The 16,464-nt window shown below is 47.7% G+C and overlaps 1 protein-coding gene across 1 annotated transcript in view; it reads right to left on the bottom strand.

The window, feature by feature from the left end:
- Positions 1 to 352: 352 nt before the first annotated feature.
- Positions 353 to 16,464, bottom strand: part of ppp2r2ca (protein phosphatase 2, regulatory subunit B, gamma a) — a 76,477-nt gene continuing 60,365 nt past the window's right edge. Inside the window, exons 6-10 of the mRNA XM_065017050.1 lie at positions 8,768 to 8,932; positions 7,627 to 7,796; positions 6,530 to 6,621; positions 4,411 to 4,486; positions 353 to 3,641 (exon numbers count right to left, since the gene is read on the bottom strand). Of these exons, the coding sequence (XP_064873122.1) occupies positions 3,399 to 3,641; positions 4,411 to 4,486; positions 6,530 to 6,621; positions 7,627 to 7,796; positions 8,768 to 8,932 (746 nt within the window). The 3' untranslated portion in view covers positions 353 to 3,398. The remainder of the gene's footprint in view (positions 3,642 to 4,410; positions 4,487 to 6,529; positions 6,622 to 7,626; positions 7,797 to 8,767; positions 8,933 to 16,464) is intronic.

Genomic DNA, 16,464 nt, shown 5'->3' with positions numbered 1-16,464 from the left:
TAGGGTCTAGGCTGGGTTACTGTAAAGCTCTTTTATTAGTGTCTAGGCCGGGTTACTGTAAAGCTCTTTTATTAGGGTTTAGGCCAGGTTACTATAAAGCTCTTTTATTAGGGTTTAGGCTGGGTTACTGTAAAGCTCTTTTATTAGGGTTTAGGCCGGGTTACTGTAAAGCTCTTTTATTAGGGTTTAGGCCAGGTTACTATAAAGCTCTTTTATTAGTGTCTAGGCCGGGTTACTGTAAAGCTCTTTTACAGCACCAGGCCTCCTGTAGGATGCGATGAAAAAGACAGTCGCCCACAAACAAACAATGTCACACAAAAACATCAGTTTCATCAAATAATCAACTTATAGGTCCTCAGATTCATATTATTTAATTTATTTTGTTATACACATTCCTTCATCAAGTGTTCATTTGGAGTGTTCACATAACTGTTAGTTATACAGGTATGATAGATATACAACGACAGTAACACTGGATAACATGCTACTGTTCCAATGGTCCTAACCACAGCACAACGACACTCTTACTGATTGGTTAGCCGTGAGGTTGCCGCGCGTGACGTCACTACACTACTGTGTATGATTGGAGGAGAGACTCAAGCGGTGTGATGTTGCAGAACTCCAGATTGCCCCTTTAAACCAGTGGCCACCAACCCTAGAAGACCATTATTACAAGCTGTGCAGGCTTTAGTTCCAGCCCTGCACTAACCCACCTGATTTTGACTAATCCACTTGATTAGCTATATTCAAAGTCTGTTGGTGGTAGTCAGGAACAAAATCCTGCATAGTCTCACTACATAGCTATGACTCTATGTAAGGGTTGACCACTGAGATAACTAGGTTACAGACAGACAGACAGACATGAGAATACAATCAACCTAGTATTCCCTTTATAGGGCACTACTTCTGACCAGAGCCTTATGGTCCCATGTCAAAAGTAGTGCACTATATAGGGAAAAAGGTCCATTTGGGCCTGTATGAGTGGATGGATGGAAGCACAAGTGATTTAGTAGCTTGGGGTAGAAGTTGCTCTTAGGCACAGATCTAGGATCAGCTTGTCCAGGAGTGTCCAGGTGTCTAGATGAATCCAGATGGGTGACCAGGTGTCTAGATGTGTCCAGATGGGTCACCAGGTGTCTAGATTAATCCAGATGGGTCACCAGGTGTCTAGATTAATCCAGAAGGGTCACCAGGTGTCTAGATTAATCCAGATGGGTCACCAGGTGTCTAGATTAATCCAGATGGGTCACCAGGTGTCTAGATGGGTCACCAGGTGTCTAGATTAATCCAGATGGGTCACCAGGTATCTAGATGGGTCACCAGGTGTCTAGATTAATCCAGATGAGTCAACAGGTGTCTAGATGTGTCCAGATGGGTCACCAGGTGTCTAGATTAATCCAGATGGGTCACCAGGTGTCTAGATTAATCCAGATGGGTCACCAAGTGTCTAGATTAATCCAGATGGGTCACCAGGTGTCTAGATGGATCACCAGGTGTCTAGATTAATCCAGATGAGTCACCAGGTGTCTAGATTAATCCAGATGGGTCACCAGGTGTCTAGATTAATCCAGATGGGTGACCAGGTGTCTAGATTAATCCAGATGAGTCACCAGGTGTCCAGATGTGTCCAGATGAGTCACCAGGTGTCTAGATTGATCCAGATGGGTCACCAGGTGTCTAGATTAATCCAGATGGGTCACCATGTGTCTAGATTAATCCAGATGGGTCACCAGGTGTCTAGATGAATCCAGATGAGTCACCAGGTGTCTCGATGTTTCCAGGTGTCACCAGGTGTCTAGATTAATCCAGATGAGTCATCAGGTGTCTAGATTAATCCAGATGAGTCATCAGGTGTCTAGATTAATCCAGATGGGTCACCAGGTGTCTAGATTAATCCAGATGAGTCACCAGGTGTCTCGATGTTTCCAGGTGTCACCAGGTGTCTAGATTAATCCAGATGTGTCACCAGGTGTCTAGATTAATCTAGATGGGTCACCAGGTGTCTAGATTAATCCAGATGGGTCACCAGGTGTCTAGATTTATCCAGATGAGTCACCAGGTGTCTAGATTAAACAAGATGAGTCACGAGGTGTCCAGATAAATCACCAGGTGTCTAGATTGATCCAGATGGGTCACCAGGTGTCTAGATTAATCCAGATGGGTCACCAGGTGTCTAGATTAATCCAGATGTGTCACCAGGTGTCTAGATTAATCCAGATGGGTCACCAGGTGTCTAGATTAATCCAGATGGGTAACCAGGTGTCTAGATTAATCCAGATGGGTCACCAAGTGTCTAGATTAATCCAGATGCGTCACCAGGTGTCTAGATTAATCCAGATGGGTCACCAAGTGTCTAGATTAATCCAGATGCGTCACCAGGTGTCTAGATTAATCCAGATGTGTCACCAGGTGTCCAGATGAGCCACTCTCACCAGCTGTGTGTAAAGGTGTCCTGTGTATCCAGGTGTGCTAAGGTGTTGTGATTATAAAGGGAATCCGTTAAACGGGACGTCTAGTGAATAATTCCCCTTATAGACTGATCTCAGGCCTGTCCCAACTCATTCACCTTATAGACTGATCTCAGGCCTGTCCAACTCATTCACCTTATATACTGATCTCAGGCCTGTCCAACTCATTCCCCTTATAGACTGATCTCAGGCCTGTCCAACTTATTCCCCTTATAGACTGATCTCAGGCCTGTCCAACTCATTCCCCTTATAGACTGATCTCAGGCCTGTCCAACTTATTCCCCTTATAGACTGATCTCAGGCCTGTCCAACTTATTCATCTCATAGACTGATCTCAGGCCTGTCCAACTCATTCACCTTATAGACTGATCTCAGGCCTGTCCCAACTCATTCATCTTATAGACTGATCTCAGGCCTGTCCAACTCATTCATCTTATAGACTGATCTCAGGCCTGTCCCAACTCATTCATCTTATAGACTGATCTCAGGCCTGTCCAATTTATTAATCTCATAGACTGATCTCAGGCCTGTCCAACTCATTCACCTTATAGACTGATCTCAGGCCTGTCCAACTCCTTCACCTTATAGACTGATCTCAGGCCTGTCCCAACTCATTCATCTCATAGACTGATCTCAGGCCTGTCCAACTCATTCACCTTATAGACTGATCTCAGGCCTGTCCCAACTCATTCCATGGAGGGACTAGTCTCTGATGTTTTTGTTATTTCCTTTCAATTTGTGTCCAACAACAAGTGCGTGTGAGTGTGTGTGTGCGTGTGCGTGTGTGTGTGTGTGTGTGTGTGTGCGCACATGCGTTTAACGACTACTTCTCAATCCTGTTTCTGTTTCTGTGTGTGGACCCTGTCCTAAATGGACCTAAATGGTATTTGAATCCAAGTCTGGACCCTGTGTATCGGGGCTGACCCGGTGCTAAATGGTATTTGAACCCAGGTCTGGACCCTGTGTATCGGGGCTGACCCGGTCTTGGAAGATGTAGAGGTTGTTGGTGGAGGCTATGGCGATGATGTTCTCCTCGGGGTGCCAGGCCATGTGGAGGATCTTCTTAGTGAAGTCCAGACTGTCCACCCCCACGTCGCCGCGACGACGCTTGCCCCCGGTGTAGATCCGTCGCGTCCGCAGTACAGCTCGCGGCTTACTGGTCTCTCGCCACGCCTCCAGGGAGGGTGGAGGGAGGAGAGGAGAGGAGAGGAGAGGAGGAGAGAAAGGAGAGAGGAGAGGAGAGGAGAGGTGAGGAGAGGAGAGGAGAGGAGGAGAGAGGAGAGGAGGAGAGAAAGGAGAGAGGAGAGGAGAGAGAAAGAAAGAAAGAAAGAAAGAGGAGAGGGGAGAGAGGAGAGGAGAGGAGAGGAGAGGAGAGGAGAGGAGAGGAGAGGAGAGGAGAGGAGAGGAGAGGAGAGGAGAGAGAAAGAAATAAAGAAAGCGGAGAGGGGTGAGAGGAGAGGAGAGGAGAGGAGAGAAAGAGGAGAGGAGAGGAGAGGAGAGGAGAGGAGAGGGAAAGAAAGAAAGAGGAGAGGAGAGAGGAGAGAGAGAGGAGAGGAGAGGAGAGAGAAAGAAAGAAAGAGGAGAGGGGAGGAGAGAAAGAGGAGAGGAGAGGAGAGGAGAGAGGAGAGGAGAGGAGAGAAAGAGGAGAGGAGAGGAGAGGAGAGGAGAGGAGAGGAGAGGAGAGGAGAGGAGAGGAGAGGAGGACACGTTTAGAGCAGGCAAATTGAAATCTGGACCAGAAAGTGGCTTCATTATTTCTCTCTGATCACCTGGTGAGTGACATCATCAACCAGCAGTTCTCCACACTGGGATTTCAGTAACACAGAGACTTATGTTAGCGACTTTTGTTAGCGACTTACATTATCGACTTACGTTAGCCTTACGTTAGCGGCTTACGTTAGCGACTTACGTTAGAAACTTGTGTGTTTGTATATACGCTTACCTCCAGGGTCACGCCCCGCCCCGTCTCCCTGTCAAACATCCGGAAGAAGCTGTTGTACGCCCCAGTCATTATCACACTGATGAGAGGGGAGAGGAGGAGAGAGGGGAGGAGAGAGAGGAAGAGGGAGAGGATGAGAGAGAGAGGTAGTAGAAGGAGGAGAGAAGATGGAAGGGGGGAATGAAAGAGGGACAAAGAGAGGGAGAAGAAAAGGAAGAGACGGAGAGAGAGAAAAGAGAGTGTGGTTGGGACAGGAAGAGGAGGAGAGATGGAGAGAGGCAAGGGTGGGATTTATACAGGAAGAGGAGGAGAGATGGAGAGGGGGAAGGGTGGGGTTTTTACAGGAAGAGGAGGAGAGAGAGGGAAGGGTGGGGTTTTTACAGGAAGAGGAGGAGAGATGGAGAGAGGGAAGGGTGGGGTTGGAACAGGAAGAGGAGGAGAGATGGAGAGAGAGGGAAGGGTGGGGTTTTTACATGAAGAGGAGGAGAGATGGAGAGAGGGAAGGGTGGGGTTGGGACAGGAAGAGGAGGAGAGATGGAGAGAGGGAAGGGTGGGGTTTTTACAGGAAGAGGAGGAGAGAGAGGGAAGGGTGGGGTTTTTACAGGAAGAGGAGGAGAGATGGAGAGAGGGAAGGGTGGGGTTGGAACAGGAAGAGGAGGAGAGATGGAGAGAGAGGGAAGGGTGGGGTTTTTACATGAAGAGGAGGAGAGATGGAGAGAGGGAAGGGTGGGGTTGGAACAGGAAGAGGAGGAGAGATGGAGAGAGAGGGAAGGGTGGGGTTTTTACAGGAAGAGGAGGAGAGATGGAGAGAGGGAAGGGTGGTGTTGGAACAGGAAGAGGAGGAGAGATGGAGAGAGGGAAGGGTGGGGTTGGGACAAGAAGAGGAGTAGAGATGGAGAGAGGGAAGGGTGGGGTTGGGACAAGAAGAGGAGTAGAGATGGAGAGAGGGAAGGGTGGGGTTGGGACAGGAAGAGGAGGAGAGATGGAGAGAGGGAAGGATGGGATTGGGACAGGAAGAGGAGTAGAGATGGAGAGAGAGGGAAGGGTGGGGTTGGGACAAGACGAGGAGTAGAGATGGAGAGAGGGAAGGGTGGGGTTGGGACAGGAAGAGGAGGAGAGATGGAGAGAGGGAAGGGTGGGGTTTACAGGAAGAGGAGGAGAGATGGAGAGAGGGAAGGGTGGGGGTTTACAGGAAGAGGAGAAGAGATGGAGAGAGGGAAGGGTGGGGTTTTACAGGAAGAGGAGGAGAGATGGAGAGAGGGAAGGGTGGGGGTTTACAGGAAGAGGAGAAGAGATGGAGAGAGGGAAGGGTGGGGTTTTTACAGGAAGAGGAGGAGAGATGGAGAGAGGGAAGGGTGGGGTTTTTACAGGAAGAGGAGGAGAGATGGAGAGAGGGAAGGGTGGGGTTTTACAGGAAGAGGAGGAGAGATGGAGAGAGGGAAGGGTGGGGGTTTACAGGAAGAGGAGGAGAGATGGAGAGAGGGAAGGGTGGGGTTTTTACAGGAAGAGGAGGAGAGATGGAGAGAGGGAAGGGTGGAGTTTTTACAGGAAGAGGAGGAGAGATGGAGAGAGGGAAGGGTGGGGTTTTACAGGAAGAGGAGAAGAGATGGAGAGAGGGAAGGGTGGGGTTTTACAGGAAGAGGAGGAGAGATGGAGAGAGGGAAGGGTGGGGGTTTTACAGGAAGAGGAGGAGAGATGGAGAGAGGGAAGGGTGGGGTTTTACAGGAAGAGGAGAAGAGATGGAGAGAGGGAAGGGTGGGGTTGGGACAGGAAGAGGAGGAGAGATGGAGAGAGGGAAGGGTGGGGTTTTTACAGGAAGAGGAGGAGAGATGGAGAGAGGGAAGGGTGGGGTTGGAACAGGAAGAGGAGGAGAGATGGAGAGAGGGAAGGGTGGGGGTTTACAGGAAGAGGAGGAGAGATGGAGAGAGGGAAGGATGGGATTGGGACAGGAAGAGGAGTAGAGATGGAGAGAGGGAAGGGTGGGGTTGGGACAGGAAGAGGAGGCGAGATGGAGAGAGAGGGAAGGAGAGAAGGGATTGATTTTGACATCTCCAAAGCTCTTCTCTGGGATTGATTTATCTGTGGGATAAAGCCTCAGAGTAGACGAAGACGCACAACACACCTGTCGGAGCTGTTCCAGACACACTCGAACTTGTCAAATATGCAGTCGTTCTCGTACAGAGAGCACAGCTTAGTCCTCAGGTAGTCATGAACCTACAGAGAGACAGACATGGGAGAAAGGAGGGGGGAGGGAGAGGGCAGGAGAGAGGAGATGAGGGGAGGAGAGGGGGAGGAGAGAGGGAGAGGGCAGGAGAGAGGAGACGAGGGGGAGGAGAAGGGGAGGAGAGAGGAGACGAGGGGAGGAGAGGGGCAGGAGAGAGGGAGAGGGCAGGAGAGAGGAGACGAGGGGGAGGAGAGGGGAGGAGAGAGGAGACGAGGGGAGGAGAGGGGGGGGAGAGAGGGAGAGGGCAGGAGAGAGGGAGAGGGCAGGAGAGAGGGAGAGGGCAGGAGAGAGGGAGAGGGCAGGAGAGAGGAGACGGGGGGAGGAGAGAGGAGACGAGGGGAGGAGAGGGGGAGAGGGCAGGAGAGAGGAGACGAGGGGGAGGAGATGAGGGAGGAGACGAGGGGAGAGGGAGAGGGCAGGAGAGAGGAGACGAGGGAGAGGAGATGAGGGGAGGAGACGAGGGGAGGAGAGGGGGAGGAGAGGGGGAGGAGAGGGGGAGGAGAAAGTGTTGACAGGTTTTTCCAAGGCATTCATTCCATTTCTGTGTGTGTACATGCGTGCGTGAGTGTGTGAATGTATGTGTGTTTCTGCGTGTGCCTAGTGTGTGTGTGTGTGTGTGTGTGTGTGTGTGTGTGTACATGCGTGCGTGAGTGTGTGAATGTATGTGTGTTTCTGCGTGTGCCTAGTGTGTGTGTGTGTGTGTGTGTGTGTGTGTACATGCGTGCGTGAGTGTGTGAATGTATGTGTGTTTCTGCGTGTGCCTAGTGTGTGTGTGTGTGTGTACATGCGTGCCTGAGTGTGTGAATGTATGTGTGTTTCTGCGTGTGCCTAGTGTGTGTGTGTGTGTGTGTGTGTGTGTGTGTGTGTGTGTGTGTGTGTGTGTGTGTGTGTGTGTGTGTGTGTGTGTGTACGTGTGTACATGTGTGCGTGAGTGTGTGAATGTATGTGTGTTTCTGCGTGTGCCTAGTGTGTGTGTGTTTGTTTAGCGGGCTGACCTGGTAGGTTTCGACGGGGCCTTTCTCCATGTGTAAGTCCCACACCTTGGCCGTCAGGTAATCCCTGGTCAGCAGGTACCGCCCGTTGTGACTGAACTTCACATCCGACACCGACGACACGATCTCAGAGAAGAATGAACGACTTCCTGGGTCCTCTGGTTCCTCAAAGACTAAAGGAAGAGAGAGAGAGGGAGGTGGAGAGAGGAGACGAGGGGAGGAGAGCAGAGGGGGAGGAGAGAGGATACGAGGGGAGGAGAGGAGAGGGGGAGGAGAGAGGAGACGAGGGGAGGAGAGGAGAGGGGGAGGAGAGAGGAGACGAGGGGGAGGAGAGGAGAGGAGAGGGTGAGGAGAGGGGAGGAGATGAGGGGAGGAGAGGAGAGGGGGAGGAGAGGAGGAGAGAAGATACGAGGGGAAGGAGAGAAGAGAGGGAGGAGAGAGGAGACGAGGAGGGAGGAGAGGAGGAGAGGGGAGATGAGAGGAAGGAGACAGGGGGGAGGAGAGGAGACGAAGGGAGAGTGAGAAGAGAGAGGAGTTTAAGAAGAGGAAAGATGGATATCACAATATAAGGGGGTGTAAATTCCAATCTGGACCTGAGGCCAGTTGTACTGCTGATTTAAATGAAGGACTGATTTAGACCTGGGACACCATGTGGGTGGAAGACAGTTCTACTCCTGATTTAAATGAAGGACTGATTTAGACCTGGGACACCATGTGGGTGGAAGACAGTTCTACTCCTGATTTAAATGAAGGACTGATTTAGACCTGGGACACCATGTGGGTGGAAGACAGTTCTACTCCTGATTTAAATGAAGGACTGATTTAGACCTGGGACACCATGTGGGTGGAAGACAGTTCTACTCCTGATTTAAATGAAGGACTGATTTAGACCTGGGACACCATGTGGGTGGAAGACAGTTCTACTCCTGGTTTAAATGAAGGACTGATTTAGTCCTGGGACACCATGTGGGTGGAAGACAGTTCTACTCCTGATTTAAATGAAGGACTGATTTAGACCTGGGACAACATGTGGGAGCTATTAATTATCAGAACGAGCAGTAGTCGTACTCTGGACCTCGAAGAGTAAGATCGGAATACAAATGATTTAGAGACCGACAGCAAAGCCTTTGTGTAGCCAACTCACGTTTGGTGTGTCTGTCGCAAAGTGCCGAGGCCCTCATGTCACAGAGACGTAGAGATCCTTTACTGCTACTGTAGACAAACAGGTGACAGTGGTGAGGATGAAACTCTGCTGCTGTTATCACCTCTGTTAGCTCCTCCATGTTGGCTGGCTTGATGTCCACTATGTCTGGAGGAGAGATACTCAGGTAGAACAACACAGGACTGTCTGGAGGAGAGATACTCAGGTAGAACAACACAGGACTGTGTTTGGAGGAGAGATACTCAGGTAGAACAACACAGGACTATGTCTGGAGGAGAGATACTCAGGTAGAACAACACAGGACTGTGTTTGGAGGAGAGATACTCAGGTAGAACAACACAGGACTGTGTTTGGAGGAGAGATACTCAGGTAGAACAACACAGGACTGTGTCTGGAGGAGAGATACTCAGGTAGAACAACACAGGACTATGTGTGGAGGAGAGATACTCAGGTAGAACAACACAGGACTGTCTGGAGGAGAGATACTCAGGTAGAACAACACAGGACTATGTGGAGGAGAGATACTCAGGTAGAACAACACAGGACTATGTGGAGGAGAGATACTCAGGTAGAACAACACAGGACTGTGTCTGGAGGAGAGATACTCAGGTAGAACAACACAGGACTATGTGGAGGAGAGATACTCAGGTAGAACAACACAGGACTATGTGGAGGAGAGATACTCAGGTAGAACAACACAGGACTGTGTCTAGAGGAGAGATACTCAGGTAGAACAACACAGGACTGTGTTTGGAGGAGAGATACTCAGGTAGAACAACACAGGACTGTCTGAAGGAGAGATACTCAGGTAGAACAACACAGGACTATGTATGGAGGAGTAGATAGATGTGGTGGTTGTAGCTAGCCTGATTAGCTGTACAGTAGATGGATGTGGTGGTTGTAGCTAGCCTGATTAACTGTACAGTAGTAGCCTGATTAACTGTACAGTAGATGGCTGTGGTGGTTGTAGCTAGCCTGATTAACTGTACAGTAGATAGATGTGGTGGTTGTAGCTAGCCTGATTAACTGTACAGTAGTAGCCTGATTAACTCTAGCTTGATTAACTGTACAGTAGCTAGCCTGACTAACTGTACAGTAGATGGATGTGGTGGTTGTAGCTAGCCTGATTAACTGTCCAGTAGTAGCCTGATTAACTGTACAGTAGAAGGATGTGGTGGTTGTAGCTAGCCTGATTAGCTGTACAGTAGATGGATGTGGTGGTTGTAGCTAGCCTGATTAACTGTACAGTAGTAGCCTGATTAACTGTACAGTAGATGGCTGTGGTGGTTGTAGCTAGCCTGATTAACTGTACAGTAGATAGATGTGGTGGTTGTAGCTAGCCTGATTAACTGTACAGTAGTAGCCTGATTAACTCTAGCTTGATTAACTGTACAGTAGCTAGCCTGACTAACTGTACAGTAGATGGATGTGGTGGTTGTAGCTAGCCTGATTAACTGTCCAGTAGTAGCCTGATTAACTGTACAGTAGAAGGATGTGGTGGTTGTAGCTAGCCTGATTAGCTGTACAGTAGATGGATGTGGTGGTTGTAGCTAGCCTGATTAACTGTACAGTAGTAGCCTGATTAACTGTACAGTAGATGGCTGTGGTGGTTGTAGCTAGCCTGATTAACTGTACAGTAGTAGCCTGGTTAACTCTAGCTTGATTAACTGTACAGTAGCTAGCCTGACTAACTGTACAGTAGATGGATGTGATGGTTGTAGCTAGCCTGATTAACTGTACAGTAGTAGCCTGATTAACTCTAGCTTGATTAACTGTACAGTAGCTAGCCTGACTAACTGTACAGTAGATGGATGTGGTGGTTGTAGCTAGCCTGATTAGCTGTACAGTAGATGGATTTGGTGGTTGTAGCTAGCCTGATTAACTCTACAGTAGTAGCCTGATTAACTCTAGCTTGATTAACTGTACAGTAGTAGCCTGATTAGCTGTACAGGAGATGGGTGTTGTGGTTGTAGCTAGCCTGATTAGCTGTACAGTAGTAGCCTGATTAACTGTACAGTAGATGGATGTGGTGGTTGTAGCTAGCCTGATTAGCTGTACAGTAGTAGCCTGATTAACTGTACAGTAGATGGATGTGGTGGTTGTAGCTAGCCTGATTAGCTGTACAGTAGTAGCCTGATTAACTGTACAGTAGATGGATGTGGTGGTTGTAGCTAGCCTGATTAGCTGTACAGTAGTAGCCTGATTAACTGTACAGTAGATGGATGTGGTGGTTGTAGCTAGTCTGATTAACTGTACAGTAGATGGATGTGGTGGTTGTAGCTAGCCTGATTAACTGTACAGTAGATGGATGTGGTGGTTGTAGCTAGCCTGATCAACTGTACAGTAGATGGATGTGATGGTTGTAGCTAGCCTGACTAACAGTACAGTAGTAGCCTGATTAACTCTACAGTAGTAGATTTTTTAAATTATTTTTTTATTTTATTTTACCTTTATTTAACCAGGCAAGTCATTTAAGAACAAATTCTTATTTTCAATGACGGCCTAGGAACAGTGGGGTTAACTGCCTGTTCAAGGGCAGAACGACAGATGTTGTACCTTGTCAGCTCGGGGATTTGAACTTGCAACCTTTCGGTTACTAGTCCAATGCTCTAACCACTAGGCTACCCTGCCGCCCCCCCAGATGTGGTGGTTGTAGCTAGCCTGATTAGCTGTACAGGAGATGGATGTTGTGGTTGTAGCTAGCCTGATTAGCTGTACAGTAGTAGCCTGATTAGCTGTACAGTAGATGGATGTGGTGGTTGTAGCTAGCCTGATTAACTGTACAGTAGATGGATGTGGTGGTTGTAGCTAGCCTAACTAACTGTACAGTAGATGGATGTGGTGGTTGTAGCTAGCCTGATTAACTGTACAGTAGATGGATGTGGTGGTTGTAGCTAGCCTGATTAACTGTACAGTAGATGGATGTGGTGGTTGTAGCTAGCCTGATTAACTGTACAGTAGATGGATGTTGTGGTTGTAGCTAGCCTGATTAACTGTACAGTAGATGGATGTGGTGGTTGTAGCTAGCCTGATTAACTCTACAGTAGTAGATGTGGTGGTTGTAGCTAGCCTGATTAACTGTACAGTAGATGGATGTGGTGGTTGTAGCTAGCCTGATTAGCTGTACAGTAGTAGCCTGATTAGCTGTACAGTAGATGGATGTGGTGGTTGTAGCTAGCCTGATTAACTGTACAGTAGATGGATGTGGTGGTTGTAGCTAGCCTGATTAACTCTACAGTAGATGGATGTGGTGGTTGTAGCTAGCCTGATTAACTCTACAGTAGATGGATGTGGTGGTTGTAGCTAGCCTGATTAACTGTACAGTAGATGGATGTGGTGGTTGTAGCTAGCCTGATTAACTGTACAGTAGTAGATGTGGTGGTTGTAGCTAGCCTGATTAACTCTACAGTAGATGGATGTGGTGGTTGTAGCTAGCCTGATTAACTGTACAGTAGATGGATGTGGTGGTTGTAGCTAGCCTGATTAACAGTACAGTAGATGGATGTGGTGGTTGTAGCTAGCCTGACTAACTGTACAGTAGATGGATGTGGTGGTTGTAGCTAGCCTGATTAACTCTACAGTAGTAGATGTGGTGGTTGTAGCTAGCCTGATTAACTGTACAGTAGATGGATGTGGTGGTTGTAGCTAGCCTGATTAGCTGTACAGTAGTAGCCTGATTAGCTGTACAGTAGATGGATGTGGTGGTTGTAGCTAGCCTGATTAGCTGTACAGTAGTAGCCTGATTAGCTGTACAGTAGATAGATGTGGTGGTTGTAGCTAGCCTGATTAACTGTACAGTAGATGGATGTGGTGGTTGTAGCTAGCCTGACTAACTGTACAGTAGATGGATGTGGTGGTTGTAGCTAGCCTGACTAACTGTACAGTAGATGGATGTGGTGGTTGTAGCTAGCCTGACTAACAGTACAGTAGATGGATGTGGTGGTTGTAGCTAGCCTGACTAACTGTACAGTAGATGGATGTGGTGGTTGTAGCTAGCCTGATTAACTCTACAGTAGTAGATGTGGTCGTTGTAGCTAGCCTGACTAACTGTACAGTAGATGGATGTGGTGGTTGTAGCTAGCCTGATTAACTGTACAGTAGATGGATGTGGTGGTTGTAGCTAGCCTGATTAACTGTACAGTAGATGGATGTGGTGGTTGTAGCTAGCCTGATTAACTGTACAGTAGATAGATGTGGTGGTTGTAGCTAGCCTGATTAACTGTACAGTAGATGGATGTGGTGGTTGTAGCTAGCCTGATTAACTGTACAGTAGATGGATGTGGTGGTTGTAGCTAGCCTGATTAACTGTACAGTAGATGGATGTGGTGGTTGTAGCTAGCCTGATTAACTGTACAGTAGATGGATGTGGTGGTTGTAGCTAGCCTGATTAACTGTACAGTAGATGGATGTGGTGGTTGTAGCTAGCCTCATTAACTGTACAGTAGATGGATGTGGTGGTTGTAGCTAGCCTGATTAGCTGTACAGTAGATGGATGTGGTGGTTGTAGCTAGCCTGATTAACGGTACAGTAGATGGATGTGGTGGTTGTAGCTAGCCTGACTAACTCTACAGTAGATGGATGTGGTGGTTGTAGCTAGCCTGACTAACTGTACAGTAGATAGATGTGGTGGTTGTAGCTAGCCTGACTAACAGTACAGTAGATGTGGTGGTTGTAGCTAGCCTGACTAACTGTACAGTAGTAGATGTGGTGGTTGTAGCTAGCCTGATTAGCTGTACAGTAGTAGATGTGGTGGTTGTAGCTAGCCTGACTAACAGTACAGTAGATGTGGTGGTTGTAGCTAGCCTGACTAACTCTACAGTAGTAGATGTGGTGGTTGTAGCTAGCCTGATTAACAGTACAGTAGATGGATGTGGTGGTTGTAGCTAGCCTGACTAACTCTACAGTAGATGGATGTGGTGGTTGTAGCTAGCCTGACTAACTCTACAGTAGATGGATGTGGTGGTTGTAGCTAGCCTGACTAACTCTACTGTAGTAGATGTGGTGGTTGTAGCTAGCCTGATTAACTCTACAGTAGTAGATGTGGTGGTTGTAGCTAGCCTGATTAACTCTACAGTAGTAGATGTGGTGGTTGTAGCTAGCCTGACTAACAGTACAGTAGATGGATGTGGTGGTTGTAGCTAGCCTGATTAACTCTACAGTAGTAGATGTGGTGGTTGTAGCTAGCCTGATTAACTGTACAGTAGTAGATGTGGTGGTTGTAGCTAGCCTGACTAACTGTACAGTAGTAGATGTGGTGGTTGTAGCTAGCCTGATTAACTGTACAGTAGCTAGCCTGATTAACTCTACAGTAGATGGATGTGGTGGTTGTAGCTAGCCTGATTAACTCTACAGTAGTAGATGTGGTGGTTGTAGCTAGCCTGATTAACTGTACAGTAGATGGATGTGGTGGTTGTAGCTAGCCTGACTAACAGTACAGTAGATGGATGTGGTGGTTGTAGCTAGCCTGACTAACGGTACAGTAGATGGATGTGGTGGTTGTAGCTAGCCTGATTAACTCTACAGTAGTAGATGTGGTGGTTGTAGCTAGCCTGACTAACTGTACAGTAGATGGATGTGGTGGTTGTAGCTAGCCTGATTAACTCTACAGTAGATGGATGTGGTGGTTGTAGCTAGCCTGATTAACTCTACAGTAGTAGATGTGGTGGTTGTAGCTAGCCTGATTAACTGTACAGTAGATGGATGTGGTGGTTGTAGCTAGCCTGACTAACAGTACAGTAGATGGATGTGGTGGTTGTAGCTAGCCTGACTAACGGTACAGTAGATGGATGTGGTGGTTGTAGCTAGCCTGATTAACTCTACAGTAGTAGATGTGGTGGTTGTAGCTAGCCTGATTAACTCTACAGTAGTAGATGTGGTGGTTGTAGCTAGCCTGACTAACAGTACAGTAGATGGATGTGGTGGTTGTAGCTAGCCTGATTAACTCTACAGTAGTAGATGTGGTGGTTGTAGCTAGCCTGACTAACAGTACAGTAGATGGATGTGGTGGTTGTAGCTAGCCTGATTAACTCTACAGTAGTAGATGTGGTGGTTGTAGCTAGCCTGATTAACTGTACAGTAGTAGATGTGGTGGTTGTAGCTAGCCTGACTAACTGTACAGTAGTAGATGTGGTGGTTGTAGCTAGCCTGATTAACTGTACAGTAGCTAGCCTGATTAACTCTACAGTAGATGGATGTGGTGGTTGTAGCTAGCCTGATTAACTGTACAGTAGCTAGCCTGATTAACTCTACAGTAGATGGATGTGGTGGTTGTAGCTAGCCTGATTAACTCTACAGTAGTAGATGTGGTGGTTGTAGCTAGCCTGATTAACTGTACAGTAGATGGATGTGGTGGTTGTAGCTAGCCTGACTAACAGTACAGTAGATGGATGTGGTGGTTGTAGCTAGCATGACTAACGGTACAGTAGATGGATGTGGTGGTTGTAGCTAGCCTGATTAACTCTACAGTAGTAGATGTGGTGGTTGTAGCTAGCCTGACTAACTGTACAGTAGATGGATGTGGTGGTTGTAGCTAGCCTGATTAACTCTACAGTAGATGGATGTGGTGGTTGTAGCTAGCCTGATTAACTCTACAGTAGTAGATGTGGTGGTTGTAGCTAGCCTGATTAACTGTACAGTAGATGGATGTGGTGGTTGTAGCTAGCCTGACTAACAGTACAGTAGATGGATGTGGTGGTTGTAGCTAGCCTGACTAACGGTACAGTAGATGGATGTGGTGGTTGTAGCTAGCCTGATTAACTCTACAGTAGTAGATGTGGTGGTTGTAGCTAGCCTGATTAACTCTACAGTAGTAGATGTGGTGGTTGTAGCTAGCCTGACTAACTGTACAGTAGATGGATGTGGTGGTTGTAGCTAGCCTGATTAACTCTACAGTAGTAGATGTGGTGGTTGTAGCTAGCCTGATTAACTGTACAGTAGATGGATGTGGTGGTTGTAGCTAGCCTGATTAACTGTACAGTAGATGGATGTGGTGGTTGTAGCTAGCCTGACTAACGGTACAGTAGATGGATGTGGTGGTTGTAGCTAGCCTGACTAACGGTACAGTAGATGGATGTGGTGGTTGTAGCTAGCCTGATTAACTGTACAGTAGTAGATGTGGTGGTTGTAGCTAGCCTGACTAACTGTACAGTAGTAGATGTGGTGGTTGTAGCTAGCCTGACTAACAGTACAGTAGTAGATGTGGTGGTTGTAGCTAGCCTGATTAACTCTACAGTAGATAGATGTGGTGGTTGTAGCTAGCCTGACTAACTGTACAGTAGATAGATGTGGTGGTTGTAGCTAGCCTGATTAACAGTACAGTAGATGGATGTGGTGGTTGTAGCTAGCCTGATTAACTCTACAGTAGTAGATGTGGTGGTTGTAGCTAGCCTGATTAACAGTACAGTAGTAGATGTGGTGGTTGTAGCTAGCCTGACTAACAGTACAGTAGTAGATGTGGTGGTTGTAGCTAGCCTGATTAACTGTACAGTAGATGGATGTGGTGGTTGTAGCTAGCCTGATTAACGGTACAGTAGTAGATGTGGTGGTTGTAGCTAGCCTGATTAACTCTACAGTAGTAGATGTGGTGGTTGTAGCTAGCCTGATTAACTGTACAGTAGATGGATGTGGTGGTTGAAGCTAGCCTGATTAACTGTACATTAGATGGAAGTGGTGGTTGTAGC

This window comes from Oncorhynchus nerka, unplaced genomic scaffold (genome assembly GCF_034236695.1).
Source record: "Oncorhynchus nerka isolate Pitt River unplaced genomic scaffold, Oner_Uvic_2.0 unplaced_scaffold_423, whole genome shotgun sequence".
Classification (NCBI taxonomy): domain Eukaryota; kingdom Metazoa; phylum Chordata; class Actinopteri; order Salmoniformes; family Salmonidae; genus Oncorhynchus; species Oncorhynchus nerka.
Note: the sequence above shows the minus strand (reverse complement) of the source record. Positions and strands in the feature narration are given on the sequence as shown.